The sequence below is a fragment of the Notolepis coatsorum genome (assembly GCF_963971535.1).
Source record: "Notolepis coatsorum genome assembly, chromosome: 4".
Lineage (NCBI taxonomy): Eukaryota > Metazoa > Chordata > Actinopteri > Aulopiformes > Paralepididae > Notolepis > Notolepis coatsorum.
Window position 1 is genome coordinate 115,851,733 of NC_140168.1, and position 23,968 is coordinate 115,875,700.

Consider the following 23,968-nt stretch of genomic DNA (forward strand, 5'->3'; position numbering starts at 1 on the left):
ATACCAGAGTCTCTTGCATTGGTGACGAGCGCAATCTCCGCTACGCCACCCAGCCGCCTGGCATTTCATATTCTATAGTCATATTTATTTCATATTGCATGTGTCCGGATGTCAAAATTCAGTACTGTATCTACAAAAAAAACTGTAAATGATCTGCCCTTTGTTAATTTGCTTAGATTTTTACTATACTTGTTCTCAAGAAGTAGCTGAATGTGCTCAGTGGCATCTTTTAGCTTTTGGTCATTGTTAGCATGGTGTTATTCACAGTCAAAGATGACATTTTAATATAATTATATTCTCCCTTGCTTCATTACAATTTACTCAAGCATAGTAACAGACACAATATTTCTGACACTGGGAATACATTCCCTGAGGTCTATAGATGTCCCTAGATACCAAGAACATGCAAATGGAATAAGGTGTTTATATGTACATTAATATTCCAGATACTAGCCAATATTGTGGTTAAGGTCTTATTCAGGATATGGTGTTTATATGAACATTCATCTTCCAGATACTAGCTAATATCCTGGCTAAAGGATAAGGCCGGTGTAATACTCTTATTGTCAACATAGCCTACGAAAATACCAAAACCCAACAATGCAAGTATGGTCCATCCAGCCAACGCCAGATTCAAGCTCATAGCCAACAAGTCATGGAACTACAAGTCCCAGAGCCGTACTGTTTGTTTTTGGTTATATAGTTCATCATTGCGATGAGCACAATCATTTATGAAGTGACAGCGATTGTTTTCTCTCCTCCACCAGGTAAAGTCGGATGCTCTGATTTGTAAATATGGGAATCGGTTGCTTGGTAGTCAAGATGGCGACCAGATGAAGTACGACTACGTGAGTCAGAAGATGAGAGAACTGGCTCGTTTCCTGCTGGCTGCTAAATCCCTGGACTCTAACCTGCGCAGCCTGCAGGACCTCCTGGTACCAGCCCGGCTGAAGCTCGCCGTGGAGGCCGCCAAGAAGGCATCCGGTTACCGTGGCAACAGGTACCATTACTCAAGCTGTCCTTGAGATGGACAGGCAGACGGATAGATTGATAGATATCATAGATAGAGAGAAACATTAATAACTCATTCAACATAGAGAGAAACATTAATAACTCATTCAACATAGAGAGAAACATTAACACTTTGATCGCCAGGGTTAAATTCATAATTTACCATCCCTCGCCAGCCCTATTTAACATGGAGAAGTTCCCCTTCTTTGCAGGGCTATAACTTTTTAAATTGTATTGCTAAATTGACATTACTATGGCCCATTCAACGTCCTATATCTATTGTTCATGGTGTAGCAACGTTATACTTTTTCATTCACATATTCATACTAAAATACGGTCTAAAGTATGTTTTTATCGTTTTCTGCAGCTTTCTCCAGAACTTGATTTATAGCCCCAAATGCATTATATTGATGATGAAATACAGTTTGATGGGAATCTGTGCGAGATAAAAAATGTCAACTGGACGTGCTTCTAGGAGTTACTAAGTATGATCTGATGTTGACCGGATGGGCGGGGGGTCGTTTATAATTCCGTGGCCAACGTTATATCATTCATCTAGTGTGGGTGATATGATCATTAGAGCAGTTAGTATAGAACGCGTTGGAAAATAACGCTGGATCTTACCGTATCTTCCTCGCGCCGTTGGACGATGAGCGTGGAACTGAAATATTCCTATTATGGGATGTAGAAATATCCGATCCATTTCCAGGTTGTATAATAGTATATACGTCCAAATCATGTTGTTTATCTAGTTATTTGCAACCGATCGATGTCCAGTGTGTCAAGATGGAGTCCCGCTAACGATAGCGAGTGCCCGGACGAAATATGGGTGAGCACCACTTCATCCGCATCACTTCCTGTTTGGGCGATCCGCCGATCGGCCACCAGATGGCGCTCTTGAACCGTTGGAGAGTTGAGAGGGGCTCAACAGTACATATCATGTCTCCGGGGGAGAAATATGATTTCGATCACAGATTTTTGAAATATTGATATCAAAGACGCTGCCCAGCGTCTTCGGCGATTAAAGTGTTAATAACTCATTCAACAAAGAGAGAAACATGAATAACTCATTCAACATAGAGATAAACATTAATAACTCATTCAACATAGAGAGAAACATTAATAACTCATTCAACATAGAGAGAAACATAAATAACTCATTCAACAGAGAGAAACATGAATAACTCATTCAACATAGAGAGACACATTAATAACTTATTCAACATAGAGAGAAACATTAATAACTTATTCAACATAGAGATAAACATTAATAACTTATTCAACATAGAGAGAAACATTAATAACTCATTCAACATAGAGAGACACATTAATAACTCATTCAACATAGAGAGAAACATTAATAACTTATTCAACATAGAGAGAAACATTAATAACTCATTCAACATAGAGAGACACATTAATAACTTATTCAACATAGAGAGAAACATGAATAACTTATTCAACATAGAGAGAAACATTAATAACTTATTCAACATAGAGAGAAACATTAATAACTCATTCAACATAGAGAGAAACATTAATAACTCATTCAACATAGAGAGAAACATTAATAACTTATTCAACATAGAGAGAAACATTAATAACTCATTCAACATAGAGATAAACATTAATAACTTATTCAACATAGAGAGAAACATTAATAACTTATTCAACATAGAGAGAAACATTAATAACTCATTCAACATAGAGAGAAACATTAATAACTTATTCAACATAGAGAGAAACATTAATAACTCATTCAACATAGAGAGACACATTAATAACTTATTCAACATAGAGAGAAACATTAATAACTTATTCAACATAGAGAGAAACATTAATAACTCATTCAACATAGAGAGAAACATTAATAACTTATTCAACATAGAGAGAAACATTAATAACTTATTCAACATAGAGAGAAACATTAATAACTCATTCAACATAGAGAGAAACATTAATAACTTATTCAACATAGAGAGAAACATTAATAACTTATTCAACATAGAGAGAAACATTAACACTTTGACTGCCAGGGGGCGTCTTTAGACGTCTTTGCTGGCCATGCTAAAGTTGCCGGGGGACGCTGTACGTCGTCTTTATATCAATATTTCAAAAATCTGCGATCGGATTCATAATGTCCCTCCGCTGGCCTGAGATTCACCAGCAGGACCCACTGAGCTCTCTGGCGGTTCAGGAGCGCCATCTGGTGGCCGATCGGCGCAAACGCTTAACAGGAAGCGCACTAGAGGTTTTGCTAGACGTCCGTATTGCTTCCGGCCACTCGGTACATGTCCCGTGACTCTAGCTCGTCACTCTACATAGCGATCGATTGCCAATAACTCGATAAACAACATGATTTGGACGTATATACCATTATACAAGCTGGAGATGGACCGGGTAATAATATATCCCATAATGATAAAATTTCTACTCGACGATGATCGCCCAACGGCGCGCGGAGACTGGGGTGAGTTTCAGCGTGTAACGTTACCGTCTTCGATAATAACTGATATTATCAACATTTGACCCACATTAGATGATTGGTATAACGCTGCCCACGGAATTATAAACGCCCCCTCGCCCATCCGGTCAACATCAGATGACGTGTAGTAACTTCTAGAAGTACGTCTAGTTGGAATTTTTTATATCGCGCTGATTGCCATCAAACTGTATTTCATCATCAATATAATGCATTTGGGGCTATATATCACGTTCTGGAGAAAGCTGCAGAAAGAGATGAAAACATACTTATACATTAGACCATACTTTACTATGAATATGTGAATGAAAAAGTTTAACGTTGCTACACAATGAACAATACATATAGGACTTTGAATGGGCCCTAATAATGGCAATGTAGCAATAGAATTTAAAAAGTTATAGCCCTGCAAAGAAGGGGACTTTCTCCATAGACAAATAGCGCTGGCAATCTATGGTATATCATTAATTTAACCTTAGGCAACCAAAGTGTTAATAACTTATTCAACATAGAGAGAAACATTAATAACTCATTCAACATAGAGAGAAACATTAATAACGTATTCAACATAGAGAGAAACATTAATAACTTATTCAACATAGAGAGAAACATAAATAACTTATTCAACATAGAGAGACACATTAATAACTCATTCAACATAGAGATAAACATTAATAACTTATTCAACATAGAGAGACACATTAATAACTCATTCAACATAGAGAGACACATTAATAACTTATTCAACATAGAGAGAAACATTAATAACTTATTCAACATAGAGAGAAACATTAATAACTTATTCAACATAGAGAGAAACATTAATAACTTATTCAACATCGAGAGAAACATTAATAACTCATTCAACATAGAGATAAACATTAATAACTCATTCAACATAGAGAGAAACATTAATAACTTATTCAACATAGAGAGACACATTAATAACTTATTCAACATAGAGAGAAACATTAATAACTCATTCAACATAGAGATAAACATTAATAACTCATTCAACATAGAGAGAAACATTAATAACTTATTCAACATAGAGAGACACATTAATAACTCATTCAACATAGAGAGACACATTAATAACTTATTCAACATAGAGAGAAACATTAATAACTCATTCAACATAGAGAGAAACATTAATAACTTATTCAACATAGAGAGAAACATTAATAACTTATTCAACATAGAGATAAACATTAATAACTAATTCAACATAGAGAGAAACATGAATAACTTATTCAACATAGAGAGAAACATTAATAACTCATTCAACATAGAGAGAAACATTAATAACTCATTCAACAGAGAGAAACATTAATAACTCATTCAACATAGAGAGAAACATTAATAACGTATTCAACATAGAGAGAAACATTAATAACTTATTCAACATAGAGAGAAACATTAATAACTCATTCAACATAGAGAGAAACATTAATAACTTATTCAACATAGAGAGAAACATTAATAACTCATTCAACATAGAGAGAAACATTAATAACTCATTCAACATAGAGAGAAACATTAATAACTCATTCAACATAGAGAGAAACATTAATAACTTATTCAACATAGAGATAAACATTAATAACTTATTCAACATAGAGAGAAACATGAATAACTTATTCAACATAGAGAGAAACATTAATAACTCATTCAACATAGAGAGAAACATTAATAACTTATTCAACATAGAGAGACACATTAATAACTTATTCAACATAGAGAGAAACATTAATAACTTATTCAACATAGAGAGAAACATTAATAACTTATTCAACATAGAGAGAAACATTAATAACTTATTCAACATAGAGAGAAACATTAATAACTTATTCAACATAGAGAGAAACATTAATAACTTATTCAACATAGAGAGAAACATTAATAACTCATTCAACATAGAGAGAAACATAAATAACTCATTCAACATAGAGAGAAACATTAATAACTTATTCAACATAGAGAGAAACATTAATAACTTATTCAACATAGAGAGAAACATTAATAACTTATTCAACATAGAGAGAAACATTAATAACTTATTCAACATAGAGAGAAACATTAATAACTCATTCAACATAGAGAGAAACATTAATAACTTATTCAACATAGAGAGAAACATTAATAACTTATTCAACATAGAGAGAAACATTAATAACTTATTCAACATAGAGAGAAACATTAATAACTCATTCAACATAGAGAGAAACATTAATAACTTATTCAACATAGAGAGAAACATTAATAACTCATTCAACATAGAGAGAAACATTAATAACTCATTCAACATAGAGAGAAACATTAATAACTTATTCAACATAGAGAGAAACATTAATAACTCATTCAACAGAGAGAAACATTAATAACTCATTCAACATAGAGAGACACATTAATAACTTATTCAACATAGAGAGAAACATTAATAACTCATTCAACATAGAGAGAAACATTAATAACTTATTCAACATAGAGAGAAACATTAATAACTCATTCAACATAGAGAGAAACATTAATAACTCATTCAACATAGAGAGAAACATTAATAACTTATTCAACATAGAGATAAACATTAATAACTCATTCAACATAGAGAGAAACATTAATAACTCATTCAACATAGAGAGAAACATTAATAACTTATTCAACATAGAGAGACACATTAATAACTTATTCAACATAGAGAGAAACGTTTCACAAAAGGATTAAATGAACTAACAAAGTGATCAGCTAAGACCAAGTTGACAGAATGTACTGGGAGGCTTCCGGCTCTTTATATATTATATTATATTCACACATATTATTACCCAGCTTCCACTTCTAGGACATCTTCCAAACCGAACCATTAGCTTCTAGTTAATTCTGAAGAAGTAATCATTGTCTTTTTGAAACATTTCTTTAATGCACCTCATAATGTTTTCTCTCCGCTGCCACATGCAGTGTAATTTGATCATGTCGTCACATTATTGAGTTTCAATATGTCCCCCAGTGATGTCATTGGAGGACACTGAAGCCATGTGTTAATTACAGCTACAGTGAAATGGTGGATAAAAAAGCGACGGCAAATTAATAACTAATGAGCTGTCAGTCAAATACAATTTATAACGAACGATTTGTCAGTTTAATTAAATTAATAACTAATGATCTGTCCTTCTGAAATTAAATTAATAAATGACAAGCTGTGAGTCTGAAATTGAATTAATAACTAACAATCTGTCAGTCAAATTTAATTAATAAATAACGATCAGTCAGTCTGACTTTAAATGAATAACAGTCTGACCTCTACCTCTGGGGGGCAGTAAAGCATAGACTTCACGTCTCCAGCTGTGATTATAAGCTCCGAAGAAGAAGCAGTGTTGTATTCTGTGTGAGCAGACCTCTCTATAATGTCTCTATAATGTCTCTATAATGTCTCTATAATGTCAGCAGACCTCTCTATAATGTCTCTATAATGTCAGCAGACCTCTCTATAATGTCTCTATAATGTCAGCAGACCTCTCTATAATGTCTCTATAATGTCAGCAGACCTCTCTATAATGTCTCTATAATGTCTCTATAATGTCTCTATAATGTCAGCAGACCTCTCTATAATGTCTCTATAATGTCAGCAGACCTCTCTATAATGTCTCTATAATGTCAGCAGACCTCTCTATAATGTCTCTATAATGTCTCTATAATGTCTCTATAATGTCTATAATGTCAGCAGACCTCTCTATAATGTCTCTATAATGTCTCTATAATGTCAGCAGACCTCTCTATAATGTCTCTATAATGTCTCTATAATGTCAGCAGACCTCTCTATAATGTCTCTATAATGTCTCTATAATGTCAGCAGACCTCTCTATAATGTCTCTATAATGTCTCTATAATGTCAGCAGACCTCTCTATAATGTCTCTATAATGTCAGCAGACCTCTCTATAATGTCTCTATAATGTCAGCAGACCTCTCTATAATGTCTCTATAATGTCAGCAGACCTCTCTATAATGTCTCTATAATGTCAGCAGACCTCTCTATAATGTCTCTATAATGTCTCTATAATGTCTCTATAATGTCAGCAGACCTCTCTATACTGTCTCTATAATGTCTCTATAATGTCAGCAGACCTCTCTATAATGTCTCTATAATGTCTCTATAATGTCTCTATAATGTCAGCAGACCTCTCTATAATGTCTCTATAATGTCAGCAGACCTCTCTATAATGTCAGCAGACCTCTCTATAATGTCTCTATAATGTCAGCAGACCTCTCTATAATGTCTCTATAATGTCAGCAGACCTCTCTATAATGTCTCTATAATGTCAGCAGACCTCTCTATAATGTCTCTATAATGTCAGCAGACCTCTCTATAATGTCTCTATAATGTCTCTATAATGTCAGCAGACCTCTCTATAATGTCGCTATAATGTCAGCAGACCTCTCTATAATGTCTCTATAATGTCTCTATAATGTCAGCAGACCTCTCTATAATGTCGCTATAATGTCAGCAGACTCAAATCAAATCAAACAACACACGTTAATGTCCCCATGGGGACAAGTCAAGAAGAAACATAACAACAAATTTAAAATAAATTCAAAATAAATGAAAGAATGCAAGCACTCCCAGACATACCCCACACGAAGGTAAGGAAAAACTCACTAAAACCTAACAATAGGAAAAAATGCACCACAGGCAGTGTGGAGGAGAGAAACCTTAGAAGGGCCGTTCAAGGGGGGATCTCCCTTCTTAGATGTCGGTGATAGTAGTGTTGCAGACGGACAGTTGGTAAGCATGCACTCATGTGTGTAGTGAAACACAGATGAGTGCATGCAATAGCAACTGGACATTTTGAAAAATTTAAGATAGAGCTAATAGCAACTGAACATTTTGAAAGATAAAAGATAGAGCTGATAGCGGATCTATTTGAGGCACAGGGGCGGCGCAAAGAGGGTCGCGTCCTCCCCGTCTTAATCGCGGGACGTTCAACACTCCGGTCATTACGAGACAGCCGGAGACAGGAGGGTCTCTCTATAATGTCTCTGTAATGTCTATGGTCTCTCAGACCTCTCTGTAATGTCTCTGTAATGTCTCTGTAATGTCTCTGTAATGTCTCTGTAATGTCTCTGTAATGTCTCTGGTCTCTCAGACCTCTCTGTAATGTCTCTGTAATGTCTCTGTAATGTCTCTGTAATGTCTCTGTAATGTCTCTGTAATGTCTCTGTAATGTCTCTGGTCTCTCAGACCTCTCTGTAATGTCTCTGTAATGTCTCTGTAATGTCTCTGTAATGTCTCTGTAATGTCTCTGTAATGTCTCTGTAATGTCTCTGTAATGTCTCTGGTCTCTCAGACCTCTCTGTAATGTCTCTGTAATGTCTCTGTAATGTCTCTGTAATGTCTCTGGTCTCTCAGACCTCTCTGTAATGTCTCTGTAATGTCTCTGTAATGTCTCTGGTCTCTCAGACCTCTCTGTAATGTCTCTATAATGTCTCTGTAATGTCTATGGTCTCTCAGACCTCTCTGTAATGTCTCTATAATGTCTCTGTAATGTCTATGGTCTCTCAGACCTCTCTGTAATGTCTCTGTAATGTCTCTGTAATGTCTCTGGTCTCTCAGACTTCTCTGTAATGTCTCTGGTCTCTCAGACCTCTCTGTAATGTCTCTGTAATGTCTCTGTAATGTCTCTGTAATGTCTCTGGTCTCTCAGACCTCTCTGTAATGTCTCTGTAATGTCTCTGTAATGTCTCTGTAATGTCTCTGTAATGTCTCTGTAATGTCTCTGTAATGTCTCTGTAATGTCTCTGGTCTCTCAGACCTCTCTGTAATGTCTCTGTAATGTCTCTGTAATGTCTCTGGTCTCTCGGACCTCTCTGTAATGTCTCTGTAATGTCTCTGTAATGTCTCTGTAATGTCTCTGGTCTCTCAGACCTCTCTGTAATGTCTCTGTAATGTCTCTGTAATGTCTCTGTAATGTCTCTGTAATGTCTCTGGTCTCTCAGACCTCTCTGTAATGTCTCTGTAATGTCTCTGTAATGTCTCTGTAATGTCTCTGTAATGTCTCTGGTCTCTCAGACCTCTCTGTAATGTCTCTGTAATGTCTCTGTAATGTCTCTGTAATGTCTCTGTAATGTCTCTGTAATGTCTCTGTAATGTCTCTGGTCTCTCAGACCTCTCAGTAATGTATCTGTAATGTCTCTATAATGTCTCTGTAATGTCTCTGGTCTCTCAGACCTCTCTGTAATGTCTGTAATGTCTCTGTAATGTCTCTGTAATGTCTCTGTAATGTCTCTGGTCTCTCAGACCTCTCTGTAATGTCTCTGTAATGTCTCTGTAATGTCTCTGTAATGTCTCTGGTCTCTCAGACCTCTCTGTACTGTCTCTGTAATGTCTCTGTAATGTCTCTGTAATGTCTCTGTAATGTCTCTGGTCTCTCAGACCTCTCTGTAATGTCTCTGTAATGTCTCAGTAATGTCTCTGTAATGTCTCTGTAATGTCTCTGTAATGTCTCTGTAATGTCTCTGTAATGTCTCTGGTCTCTCAGACCTCTCTGTAATGTCTCTGTAATGTCTCTGTAATGTCTCTGTAATGTCTCTGTAATGTCTCTGGTCTCTCAGTAATGTCTCTGTAATGTCTCTGTAATGTCTCTGTAATGTCTCTGGTCTATCAGACCTCTCTGTAATGTCTCTGTAATGTCTCTGTAATGTCTCTGGTCTCTCGGACCTCTCTGTAATGTCTCTGTAATGTCTCTGTAATGTCTCTGTAATGTCTCTGGTCTCTCGGACCTCTCTGTAATGTCTCTGTAATGTCTCTGGTCTCTCAGACCTCTCTGTAATGTCTCTGTAATGTCTCTGTAATGTCTCTGTAATGTCTCTGGTCTCTCAGACCTCTCTGTAATGTCTCTGTAATGTCTCTGTAATGTCTCTGTAATGTCTCTGTAATGTCTCTGGTCTCTCAGACCCCCGCTGGCAGTGAAGACGGCCCTGAAGACGGTCTGTGAGATGGTGATTGGAGACGGTCTGCAGGACGGGGACTGGGAGGCTGCGGCCCGAGCCACAGACTTCTTCGACCTGCTGGGGACAGACTGGGAGCTCCATGCCGGCCTGCACCCCCCCCCAGGTGGGTTAGTGTCACCAGTCTGAACTAGAGATGCCCCCCCCCCCCAGGTGAGTTAGTGTCACCAGTCTGAACTAGAGATGCCCCCCCCCCAGGTGAGTTAGTGTCACCAGTCTGAACTAGAGATGCCCCCCAGGTGGGTTAGTGTCACCAGTCTGAACTAGAGATGCCCCCCCCCCCAGGTGGGTTAGTGTCACCAGTCTGAACTAGAGATGCCCCCCCCCAGGTGGGTTAGTGTCACCAGTCTGAACTAGAGATGCCCCCCCCCCCAGGTGGGTTAGTGTCACCAGTCTGAACTAGAGATGTCCCCCCCCAGGTGGGTTAGTGTCACCAGTCTGAACTAGAGATGCCCCCCCCCAGGTGGGTTAGTGTCACCAGTCTGAACTAGAGATGCCCCCCCCCCCCCCAGGTGGGTTAGTGTCACCAGTCTGAACTAGAGATGCCCCCCCCCCCAGGTGAGTTAGTGTCACCAGTCTGAACTAGAGATGCCCCCCCCAGGTGAGTTAGTGTCACCAGTCTGAACTAGAGATGCCCCCCCCCCAGGTGAGTTAGTGTCACCAGTCTGAACTAGAGATGCCCCCCCCCCAGGTGGGTTAGTGTCACCAGTCTGAACTAGAGATGCCCCCCCCCCAGGTGAGTTAGTGTCACCAGTCTGAACTAGAGATGCCCCCCCCCCCCCCAGGTGGGTTAGTGTCACCAGTCTGAACTAGAGATGCCCCCCCCCAGGTGGGTTAGTGTCACCAGTCTGAACTAGAGATGCCCCCCCCCAGGTGGGTTAGTGTCACCAGTCTGAACTAGAGATGCCCCCCCCCAGGTGAGTTAGTGTCACCAGTCTGAACTAGAGATGCCCCCCCCCCAGGTGGGTTAGTGTCACCAGTCTGAACTAGAGATGCCCCCCCCCCAGGTGAGTTAGTGTCACCAGTCTGAACTAGAGATGCCCCCCCCCCAGGTGGGTTAGTGTCACCAGTCTGAACTAGAGATGCCCCCCCCCAGGTGGGTTAGTGTCACCAGTCTGAACTAGAGATGCCCCCCCCAGGTGAGTTAGTGTCACCAGTCTGAACTAGAGATGCCCCCCCCCCAGGTGAGTTAGTGTCACCAGTCTGAACTAGAGATGCCCCCCCCCAGGTGGGTTAGTGTCACCAGTCTGAACTAGAGATGCCCCCCCCCAGGTGAGTTAGTGTCACCAGTCTGAACTAGAGATGCCCCCCCCCAGGTGAGTTAGTGTCACCAGTCTGAACTAGAGATGCCCCCCCCCCCCAGGTGAGTTAGTGTCACCAGTCTGAACTAGAGATGCCCCCCCCCAGGTGGGTTAGTGTCACCAGTCTGAACTAGAGATGCCCCCCCCCCAGGTGGGTTAGTGTCACCAGTCTGAACTAGAGATGCCCCCCCCCCAGGTGAGTTAGTGTCACCAGTCTGAACTAGAGATGCCCCCCCCCAGGTGGGTTAGTGTCACCAGTCTGAACTAGAGATGCCCCCCCCCCAGGTGAGTTAGTGTCACCAGTCTGAACTAGAGATGCCCCCCCCCCCAGTCGGGTTAGTGTCACCAGTCTGAACTAGAGATGCCCCCCCCCCCCAGGTGGGTTAGTGTCACCAGTCTGAACTAGAGATGCCCCCCCCCCCAGGTGGGTTAGTGTCACCAGTCTGAACTAGAGATGCCCCCCCCCAGGTGGGTTAGTGTCACCAGTCTGAACTAGAGATGCCCCCCCCCCCCAGGTGGGTTAGTGTCACCAGTCTGAACTAGAGATGCCCCCCCCCCCCCAGGTGGGTTAGTGTCACCAGTCTGAACTAGAGATGCCCCCCCCCCAGGTGAGTTAGTGTCACCAGTCTGAACTAGAGATGCCCCCCCCCCCCCAGGTGAGTTAGTGTCACCAGTCTGAACTAGAGATGCCCCCCCCCCCAGGTGGGTTAGTGTCACCAGTCTGAACTAGAGATGCCCCCCCCCCAGGTGGGTTAGTGTCACCAGTCTGAACTAGAGATGCCCCCCCCCAGGTGGGTTAGTGTCACCAGTCTGAACTAGAGATGCCCCCCCCCCAGGTGAGTTAGTGTCACCAGTCTGAACTAGAGATGCCCCCCCCCCAGGTGGGTTAGTGTCACCAGTCTGAACTAGAGATGCCCCCCCCCCCAGGTGAGTTAGTGTCACCAGTCTGAACTAGAGATGCCCCCCCCCCAGGTGGGTTAGTGTCACCAGTCTGAACTAGAGATGCCCCCCCCCCAGGTGGGTTAGTGTCACCAGTCTGAACTAGAGATGCCCCCCCCCAGGTGAGTTAGTGTCACCAGTCTGAACTAGAGATGCCCCCCCCCCAGGTGAGTTAGTGTCACCAGTCTGAACTAGAGATGCCCCCCCCCAGGTGGGTTAGTGTCACCAGTCTGAACTAGAGATGCCCCCCCCCCAGGTGAGTTAGTGTCACCAGTCTGAACTAGAGATGCCCCCCCCAGGTGAGTTAGTGTCACCAGTCTGAACTAGAGATGCCCCCCCCCCCAGGTGAGTTAGTGTCACCAGTCTGAACTAGAGATGCCCCCCCCCAGGTGGGTTAGTGTCACCAGTCTGAACTAGAGATGCCCCCCCCCCAGGTGGGTTAGTGTCACCAGTCTGAACTAGAGATGCCCCCCCCCCCAGGTGAGTTAGTGTCACCAGTCTGAACTAGAGATGCCCCCCCCAGGTGGGTTAGTGTCACCAGTCTGAACTAGAGATGCCCCCCCCCCAGGTGAGTTAGTGTCACCAGTCTGAACTAGAGATGCCCCCCCCCCCAGTCGGGTTAGTGTCACCAGTCTGAACTAGAGATGCCCCCCCCCCAGGTGGGTTAGTGTCACCAGTCTGAACTAGAGATGCCCCCCCCCCCAGGTGGGTTAGTGTCACCAGTCTGAACTAGAGATGCCCCCCCCCAGGTGGGTTAGTGTCACCAGTCTGAACTAGAGATGCCCCCCCCCCCCCAGGTGGGTTAGTGTCACCAGTCTGAACTAGAGATGCCCCCCCCCCCCCAGGTGGGTTAGTGTCACCAGTCTGAACTAGAGATGCCCCCCCCCAGGTGAGTTAGTGTCACCAGTCTGAACTAGAGATGCCCCCCCCCCCCCAGGTGAGTTAGTGTCACCAGTCTGAACTAGAGATGCCCCCCCCCAGGTGGGTTAGTGTCACCAGTCTGAACTAGAGATGCCCCCCCCCCCCCAGGTGGGTTAGTGTCACCAATCTGAACTAGAGATGCCCCCCCCAGGTGGGTTAGTGTCACCAGTCTGAACTAGAGATGCCCCCCCCCAGGTGGGTTAGTGTCACCAGTCTGAACTAGAGATGCCCCCCCCCCAGGTGAGTTAGTGTCACCAGTCTGAACTAGAGATGCCCCCCCCCAGGTGGGTTAGTGTCACCAGTCTGAACTAGAGATGCCCCCCCCAGGTGGGTTAGTGTCACCAGTCTGAACTAGAGATGCCCCCCCCCCCAGGTGGGTTAGTGTCACCAGTCTGAACTAGAGATGCCCCCCCCCAGGTGAGTTAGTGTCACCAGTCTGAACTAGAGATGCCCCCCCCCCCAGGTGGGTTAGTGTCACCAGTCTGAACTAGAGATGCCCCCCCCCAGGTGGGTTAGTGTCACCAGTCTGAACTAGAGATGCCCCCCCCCCCAGGTGGGTTAGTGTCACCAGTCTGAACTAGAGATGCCCCCCCCCCAGGTGGGTTAGTGTCACCAGTCTGAACTAGAGATGCCCCCCCCCCCAGGTGAGTTAGTGTCACCAGTCTGAACTAGAGATGCCCCCCCCCCCAGGTGGGTTAGTGTCACCAGTCTGAACTAGAGATGCCCCCCCCAGGTGAGTTAGTGTCACCAGTCTGAACTAGAGATGCCCCCCCCCCCCAGGTGGGTTAGTGTCACCAGTCTGAACTAGAGATGCCCCCCCCCAGGTGGGTTAGTGTCACCAGTCTGAACTAGAGATGCCCCCCCCAGGTGAGTTAGTGTCACCAGTCTGAACTAGAGATGCCCCCCCCCAGGTGAGTTAGTGTCACCAGTCTGAACTAGAGATGCCCCCCCCCCAGGTGGGTTAGTGTCACCAGTCTGAACTAGAGATGCCCCCCCCCCAGGTGAGTTAGTGTCACCAGTCTGAACTAGAGATGCCCCCCCCCAGGTGGGTTAGTGTCACCAGTCTGAACTAGAGATGCCCCCCCCCCCCAGGTGAGTTAGTGTCACCAGTCTGAACTAGAGATGCCCCCCCCCCAGGTGAGTTAGTGTCACCAGTCTGAACTAGAGATGCCCCCCCCCCCAGGTGAGTTAGTGTCACCAGTCTGAACTAGAGATGCCCCCCCCCAGGTGGGTTAGTGTCACCAGTCTGAACTAGAGATGCCCCCCCCAGGTGAGTTAGTGTCACCAGTCTGAACTAGAGATGCCCCCCCCCCCCAGGTGAGTTAGTGTCACCAGTCTGAACTAGAGATGCCCCCCCCCCCAGGTGGGTTAGTGTCACCAGTCTGAACTAGAGATGCCCCCCCCCCCCAGGTGGGTTAGTGTCACCAGTCTGAACTAGAGATGCCCCCCCCCCAGGTGAGTTAGTGTCACCAGTCTGAACTAGAGATGCCCCCCCCCAGGTGGGTTAGTGTCACCAGTCTGAACTAGAGATGCCCCCCCCCCAGGTGAGTTAGTGTCACCAGTCTGAACTAGAGATGCCCCCCCCCCAGGTGGATTAGTGTCACCAGTCTGAACTAGAGATGCCCCCCCCAGGTGGGTTAGTGTCACCAGTCTGAACTAGAGATGCCCCCCCCCCCCAGGTGAGTTAGTGTCACCAGTCTGAACTAGAGATGCCCCCCCCCCAGGTGGGTTAGTGTCACCAGTCTGAACTAGAGATGCCCCCCCCCCAGGTGGGTTAGTGTCACCAGTCTGAACTAGAGATGCCCCCCCCCAGGTGAGTTAGTGTCACCAGTCTGAACTAGAGATGCCCCCCCCCCCCAGGTGAGTTAGTGTCACCAGTCTGAACTAGAGATGCCCCCCCCAGGTGGGTTAGTGTCACCAGTCTGAACTAGAGATGCCCCCCCCCCCAGGTGGGTTAGTGTCACCAGTCTGAACTAGAGATGCCCCCCCCCCCAGGTGAGTTAGTGTCACCAGTCTGAACTAGAGATGCCCCCCCCAGGTGGGTTAGTGTCACCAGTCTGAACTAGAGATGCCCCCCCCCAGGTGAGTTAGTGTCACCAGTCTGAAACTAGAGATGCCCCCCCCCCAGTCGGGTTAGTGTCACCAGTCTGAACTAGAGATGCCCCCCCCCCCAGGTGGGTTAGTGTCACCAGTCTGAACTAGAGATGCCCCCCCCCCCAGGTGGGTTAGTGTCACCAGTCTGAACTAGAGATGCCCCCCCCCCAGGTGGGTTAGTGTCACCAGTCTGAACTAGAGATGCCCCCCCCCCCCAGGTGGGTTAGTGTCACCAGTCTGAACTAGAGATGCCCCCCCCCCCCCCCAGGTGGGTTAGTGTCACCAGTCTGAACTAGAGATGCCCCCCCCCCAGGTGAGTTAGTGTCACCAGTCTGAACTAGAGATGCCCCCCCCCCCCCCAGGTGAGTTAGTGTCACCAGTCTGAACTAGAGATGCCCCCCCCCCAGGTGGGTTAGTGTCACCAGTCTGAACTAGAGATGCCCCCCCCCCAGGTGGGTTAGTGTCACCAGTCTGAACTAGAGATGCCCCCCCCCCAGGTGGGTTAGTGTCACCAGTCTGAACTAGAGATGCCCCCCCCCCAGGTGAGTTAGTGTCACCAGTCTGAACTAGAGATGCCCCCCCCCCAGGTGGGTTAGTGTCACCAGTCTGAACTAGAGATGCCCCCCCCCCCAGGTGAGTTAGTGTCACCAGTCTGAACTAGAGATGCCCCCCCCCCAGGTGGGTTAGTGTCACCAGTCTGAACTAGAGATGCCCCCCCCCAGGTGGGTTAGTGTCACCAGTCTGAACTAGAGATGCCCCCCCCCAGGTGAGTTAGTGTCACCAGTCTGAACTAGAGATGCCCCCCCCCCAGGTGAGTTAGTGTCACCAGTCTGAACTAGAGATGCCCCCCCCCAGGTGGGTTAGTGTCACCAGTCTGAACTAGAGATGCCCCCCCCCCCAGGTGAGTTAGTGTCACCAGTCTGAACTAGAGATGCCCCCCCCCAGGTGAGTTAGTGTCACCAGTCTGAACTAGAGATGCCCCCCCCCCCAGGTGAGTTAGTGTCACCAGTCTGAACTAGAGATGCCCCCCCCCAGGTGGGTTAGTGTCACCAGTCTGAACTAGAGATGCCCCCCCCCCCCAGGTGGGTTAGTGTCACCAGTCTGAACTAGAGATGCCCCCCCCCCCAGGTGAGTTAGTGTCACCAGTCTGAACTAGAGATGCCCCCCCCCAGGTGGGTTAGTGTCACCAGTCTGAACTAGAGATGCCCCCCCCCCAGGTGAGTTAGTGTCACCAGTCTGAACTAGAGATGCCCCCCCCCCCAGGTCGGGGTTAGTGTCACCAGTCTGAACTAGAGATGCCCCCCCCCCAGGTGGGTTAGTGTCACCAGTCTGAACTAGAGATGCCCCCCCCCCCCAGGTGGGTTAGTGTCACCAGTCTGAACTAGAGATGCCCCCCCCCAGGTGGGTTAGTGTCACCAGTCTGAACTAGAGATGCCCCCCCCCCCCCAGGTGGGTTAGTGTCACCAGTCTGAACTAGAGATGCCCCCCCCCCCCCCAGGTGGGTTAGTGTCACCAGTCTGAACTAGAGATGCCCCCCCCCAGGTGAGTTAGTGTCACCAGTCTGAACTAGAGATGCCCCCCCCCCCCCCAGGTGAGTTAGTGTCACCAGTCTGAACTAGAGATGCCCCCCCCCAGGTGGGTTAGTGTCACCAGTCTGAACTAGAGATGCCCCCCCCCCCCCAGGTGGGTTAGTGTCACCAGTCTGAACTAGAGATGCCCCCCCCCAGGTGGGTTAGTGTCACCAGTCTGAACTAGAGATGCCCCCCCCCCAGGTGGGTTAGTGTCACCAGTCTGAACTAGAGATGCCCCCCCCCCCAGGTGAGTTAGTGTCACCAGTCTGAACTAGAGATGCCCCCCCCCAGGTGGGTTAGTGTCACCAGTCTGAACTAGAGATGCCCCCCCCCAGGTGGGTTAGTGTCACCAGTCTGAACTAGAGATGCCCCCCCCCCCCAGGTGGGTTAGTGTCACCAGTCTGAACTAGAGATGCCCCCCCCCCCAGGTGAGTTAGTGTCACCAGTCTGAACTAGAGATGCCCCCCCCCCCCAGGTGGGTTAGTGTCACCCAGTCTGAACTAGAGATGCCCCCCCCCCAGGTGGGTTAGTGTCACCAGTCTGAACTAGAGATGCCCCCCCCCCAGGTGGGTTAGTGTCACCAGTCTGAACTAGAGATGCCCCCCCCCCCAGGTGGGTTAGTGTCACCAGTCTGAACTAGAGATGCCCCCCCCCCAGGTGAGTTAGTGTCACCAGTCTGAACTAGAGATGCCCCCCCCCCAGGTGGGTTTAGTGTCACCAGTCTGAACTAGAGATGCCCCCCCCCAGGTGAGTTAGTGTCACCAGTCTGAACTAGAGATGCCCCCCCCCCCAGGTGGGTTAGTGTCACCAGTCTGAACTAGAGATGCCCCCCCCCAGGTGGGTTAGTGTCACCAGTCTGAACTAGAGATGCCCCCCCCCAGGTGAGTTAGTGTCACCAGTCTGAACTAGAGATGCCCCCCCCCAGGTGAGTTAGTGTCACCAGTCTGAACTAGAGATGCCCCCCCCCAGGTGGGTTAGTGTCACCAGTCTGAACTAGAGATGCCCCCCCCCCAGGTGAGTTAGTGTCACCAGTCTGAACTAGAGATGCCCCCCCCCAGGTGGGTTAGTGTCACCAGTCTGAACTAGAGATGCCCCCCCCCCCAGGTGAGTTAGTGTCACCAGTCTGAACTAGAGATGCCCCCCCCCAGGTGAGTTAGTGTCACCAGTCTGAACTAGAGATGCCCCCCCCCCCCAGGTGAGTTAGTGTCACCAGTCTGAACTAGAGATGCCCCCCCCCAGGTGGGTTAGTGTCACCAGTCTGAACTAGAGATGCCCCCCCCCAGGTGAGTTAGTGTCACCAGTCTGAACTAGAGATGCCCCCCCCCCCCCAGGTGAGTTAGTGTCACCAGTCTGAACTAGAGATGCCCCCCCCCCAGGTGGGTTAGTGTCACCAGTCTGAACTAGAGATGCCCCCCCCCCCCCAGGTGGGTTAGTGTCACCAGTCTGAACTAGAGATGCCCCCCCCCCAGGTGAGTTAGTGTCACCAGTCTGAACTAGAGATGCCCCCCCCCAGGTGGGTTAGTGTCACCAGTCTGAACTAGAGATGCCCCCCCCCCCCAGGTGAGTTAGTGTCACCAGTCTGAACTAGAGATGCCCCCCCCCCAGGTGGAGTTAGTGTCACCAGTCTGAACTAGAGATGCCCCCCCCAGGTGGGTTAGTGTCACCAGTCTGAACTAGAGATGCCCCCCCCCCCCCAGGTGGGTTAGTGTCACCAGTCTGAACTAGAGATGCCCCCCCCCAGGTGGGTTAGTGTCACCAGTCTGAACTAGAGATGCCCCCCCCCCCCCAGGTGGGTTAGTGTCACCAGTCTGAACTAGAGATGCTGCCCCCCCCCCCAGGTGGGTTAGTGTCACCAGTCTGAACTAGAGATGCCCCCCCCCCCCAGGTGAGTTAGTGTCACCAGTCTGAACTAGAGATGCCCCCCCCCCAGGTGAGTTAGTGTCACCAGTCTGAACTAGAGATGCCCCCCCCCCAGGTGGGTTAGTGTCACCAGTCTGAACTAGAGATGCCCCCCCCCCCCCCCAGGTGGGTTAGTGTCACCAGTCTGAACTAGAGATGCCCCCCCCCAGGTGGGTTAGTGTCACCAGTCTGAACTAGAGATGCCCCCCCCCCCAGGTGAGTTAGTGTCACCAGTCTGAACTAGAGATGCCCCCCCCCCAGGTGGGTTAGTGTCACCAGTCTGAACTAGAGATGCCCCCCCCCAGGTGAGTTAGTGTCACCAGTCTGAAATAGAGATGCCCCCCCCAGGTGGGTTAGTGTCACCAGTCTGAACTAGAGATGCCCCCCCCCAGGTGGGTTAGTGTCACCAGTCTGAACTAGAGATGCCCCCCCCCCCAGGTGGGTTAGTGTCACCAGTCTGAACTAGAGATGCCCCCCCCCCAGGTGAGTTGGTGTCACCAGTCTGAACTAGAGATGCCCCCCCCCCAGGTGGAGTTAGTGTCACCAGTCTGAACTAGAGATGCCCCCCCCCAGGTGGGTTAGTGTCACCAGTCTGAACTAGAGATGCCCCCCCCCCAGGTGGGTTAGTGTCACCAGTCTGAACTAGAGATGCCCCCCCCCAGGTGGGTTAGTGTCACCAGTCTGAACTAGAGATGCCCCCCCCCCCAGGTGAGTTAGTGTCACCAGTCTGAACTAGAGATGCCCCCCCCCCAGGTGGGTTAGTGTCACCAGTCTGAACTAGAGATGCCCCCCCCCCAGGTGAGTTAGTGTCACCAGTCTGAACTAGAGATGCCCCCCCCCCAGGTGGGTTAGTGTCACCAGTCTGAACTAGAGATGCCCCCCCCCAGGTGGGTTAGTGTCACCAGTCTGAACTAGAGATGCCCCCCCCCCCAGGTGAGTTAGTGTCACCAGTCTGAACTAGAGATGCCCCCCCCCCAGGTGAGGTTAGTGTCACCAGTCTGAACTAGAGATGCCCCCCCCCCCAGGTGGGTTAGTGTCACCAGTCTGAACTAGAGATGCCCCCCCCCCCCAGGTGAGTTAGTGTCACCAGTCTGAACTAGAGATGCCCCCCCCCAGGTGGGTTAGTGTCACCAGTCTGAACTAGAGATGCCCCCCCCCCAGGTGAGTTAGTGTCACCAGTCTGAACTAGAGATGCCCCCCCCCAGGTGAGGTTAGTGTCACCAGTCTGAACTAGAGATGCCCCCCCCCCCAGGTGAGTTAGTGTCACCAGTCTGAACTAGAGATGCCCCCCCCCCCAGGTGGGTTAGTGTCACCAGTCTGAACTAGAGATGCCCCCCCCCCCCCCCAGGTGAGTTAGTGTCACCCAGTCTGAACTAGAGATGCCCCCCCCCCCCAGGTGGGTTAGTGTCACCAGTCTGAACTAGAGATGCCCCCCCCCCCCAGGTGGGTTAGTGTCACCAGTCTGAACTAGAGATGCCCCCCCCCCCCAGGTGGGTTAGTGTCACCAGTCTGAACTAGAGATGCCCCCCCCCCAGGTGGTTAGTGTCACCAGTCTGAACTAGAGATGCCCCCCCCCAGGTGGGTTAGTGTCACCAGTCTGAACTAGAGATGCCCCCCCCCCCCCAGGTGGGTTAGTGTCACCAGTCTGAACTAGAGATGCCCCCCCCCCAGGTGAGTTAGTGTCACCAGTCTGAACTAGAGATGCCCCCCCCCCAGGTGGGTTAGTGTCACCAGTCTGAACTAGAGATGCCCCCCCCCAGGTGGGTTAGTGTCACCAGTCTGAACTAGAGATGCCCCCCCCAGGTGAGTTAGTGTCACCAGTCTGAACTAGAGATGCCCCCCCCCAGGTGAGTTAGTGTCACCAGTCTGAACTAGAGATGCCCCCCCCCCCAGGTGGGTTAGTGTCACCAGTCTGAACTAGAGATGCCCCCCCCCCCCAGGTGAGTTAGTGTCACCAGTCTGAACTAGAGATGCCCCCCCCCCAGGTGGGTTAGTGTCACCAGTCTGAACTAGAGATGCCCCCCCCCCCCAGGTGAGTTAGTGTCACCAGTCTGAACTAGAGATGCCCCCCCCCCAGGTGGAGTTAGTGTCACCAGTCTGAACTAGAGATGCCCCCCCCCCAGGTGGAGTTAGTGTCACCAGTCTGAACTAGAGATGCCCCCCCCCAGGTGGGTTAGTGTCACCAGTCTGAACTAGAGATGCCCCCCCCCCCCAGGTGGGTTAGTGTCACCAGTCTGAACTAGAGATGCCCCCCCCAGGTGAGTTAGTGTCACCAGTCTGAACTAGAGATGCCCCCCCCAGGTGGGTTAGTGTCACCAGTCTGAACTAGAGATGCCCCCCCCCCCAGGTGGGTTAGTGTCACCAGTCTGAACTAGAGATGCCCCCCCCCCAGGTGGGTTAGTGTCACCAGTCTGAACTAGAGATGCCCCCCCCCCCAGGTGAGTTAGTGTCACCAGTCTGAACTAGAGATGCCCCCCCCCCAGGTGGGTTAGTGTCACCAGTCTGAACTAGAGATGCCCCCCCCCCCCAGGTGGGTTAGTGTCACCAGTCTGAACTAGAGATGCCCCCCCCCCCCAGGTGGAGTTAGTGTCACCAGTCTGAACTAGAGATGCCCCCCCCCCCCAGGTGGGTTAGTGTCACCAGTCTGAACTAGAGATGCCCCCCCCCCCAGGTGAGTTAGTGTCACCAGTCTGAACTAGAGATGCCCCCCCCCCCCAGGTGAGTTAGTGTCACCAGTCTGAACTAGAGATGCCCCCCCCCCAGGTGGTTAGTGTCACCAGTCTGAACTAGAGATGCCCCCCCCCCCCCCAGGTGAGTTAGTGTCACCAGTCTGAACTAGAGATGCCCCCCCCCCCCAGGTGAGGTTAGTGTCACCAGTCTGAACTAGAGATGCCCCCCCCCCCAGGTGGGTTAGTGTCACCAGTCTGAACTAGAGATGCCCCCCCCCCCAGGTGGGTTAGTGTCACCAGTCTGAACTAGAGATGCCCCCCCCCCCAGGTGGGTTAGTGTCACCAGTCTGAACTAGAGATGCCCCCCCCCCAGGTGAGGTTAGTGTCACCAGTCTGAACTAGAGATGCCCCCCCCCCCAGGTGAGTTAGTGTCACCAGTCTGAACTAGAGATGCCCCCCCCCCAGGTGAGTTAGTGTCACCAGTCTGAACTAGAGATGCCCCCCCCCCAGGTGGGTTAGTGTCACCAGTCTGAACTAGAGATGCCCCCCCCCCCAGGTGGGTTAGTGTCACCAGTCTGAACTAGAGATGCCCCCCCCCCCCAGGTGGGTTAGTGTCACCAGTCTGAACTAGAGATGCCCCCCCCCCCAGGTGGGTTAGTGTCACCAGTCTGAACTAGAGATGCCCCCCCCCCAGGTGGGTTAGTGTCACCAGTCTGAACTAGAGATGCCCCCCCCCCCCAGGTGGGTTAGTGTCACCAGTCTGAACTAGAGATGCCCCCCCCCAGGTGAGTTAGTGTCACCAGTCTGAACTAGAGATGCCCCCCCCCCCAGGTGGGTTAGTGTCACCAGTCTGAACTAGAGATGCCCCCCCCCAGGTGGGTTAGTGTCACCAGTCTGAACTAGAGATGCCCCCCCCCCCAGGTGAGTTAGTGTCACCAGTCTGAACTAGAGATGCCCCCCCCCCAGGTGAGTTAGTGTCACCAGTCTGAACTAGAGATGCCCCCCCCCAGGTGGGTTAGTGTCACCAGTCTGAACTAGAGATGCCCCCCCCCCCCAGGTGAGGTTAGTGTCACCAGTCTGAACTAGAGATGCCCCCCCCCCAGGTGGGTTAGTGTCACCAGTCTGAACTAGAGATGCCCCCCCCCCAGGTGGGTTAGTGTCACCAGTCTGAACTAGAGATGCCCCCCCCCAGGTGGGTTAGTGTCACCAGTCTGAACTAGAGATGCCCCCCCCCCAGGTGAGTTAGTGTCACCAGTCTGAACTAGAGATGCCCCCCCCCAGGTGGGTTAGTGTCACCAGTCTGAACTAGAGATGCCCCCCCCCCAGGTGAGGTTAGTGTCACCAGTCTGAACTAGAGATGCCCCCCCCCCCCAGGTGAGTTAGTGTCACCAGTCTGAACTAGAGATGCCCCCCCCCCCAGGTGAGTTAGTGTCACCAGTCTGAACTAGAGATGCCCCCCCCCCAGGTGGGTTAGTGTCACCAGTCTGAACTAGAGATGCCCCCCCCCCCCAGGTGGTTAGTGTCACCAGTCTGAACTAGAGATGCCCCCCCCCCCCCAGGTGGGTTAGTGTCACCAGTCTGAACTAGAGATGCCCCCCCCCCAGGTGGAGTTAGTGTCACCAGTCTGAACTAGAGATGCCCCCCCCCAGGTGAGTTAGTGTCACCAGTCTGAACTAGAGATGCCCCCCCCCCCAGGTGGGTTAGTGTCACCAGTCTGAACTAGAGATGCCCCCCCCCCAGGTGGGTTAGTGTCACCAGTCTGAACTAGAGATGCCCCCCCCCCCCAGGTGGAGTTAGTGTCACCAGTCTGAACTAGAGATGCCCCCCCCCTCCCCCAGGTGGGTTAGTGTCACCAGTCTGAACTAGAGATGCCCCCCCCCCCAGGTGGGTTAGTGTCACCAGTCTGAACTAGAGATGCCCCCCCCCCCCCCAGGTGAGTTAGTGTCACCAGTCTGAACTAGAGATGCCCCCCCCCCCCAGGTGGGTTAGTGTCACCAGTCTGAACTAGAGATGCCCCCCCCCAGGTGGGTTAGTGTCACCAGTCTGAACTAGAGATGCCCCCCCCCCAGGTGGGTTAGTGT

The 23,968-nt window shown here is 49.2% G+C and overlaps 1 protein-coding gene across 1 annotated transcript in view; it reads left to right on the forward strand.

Annotated features, from left to right (window-relative positions):
- Positions 1-23,968, forward strand: part of LOC311226662 (uncharacterized protein) — a 107,050-nt gene that overhangs the window by 61,717 nt on the left and 21,365 nt on the right. The window contains exons 5-6 of the mRNA XM_084312078.1: positions 768-1,000; positions 10,439-10,599. Of these exons, the coding sequence (XP_084168204.1) occupies positions 768-1,000; positions 10,439-10,599 (394 nt within the window). The remainder of the gene's footprint in view (positions 1-767; positions 1,001-10,438; positions 10,600-23,968) is intronic.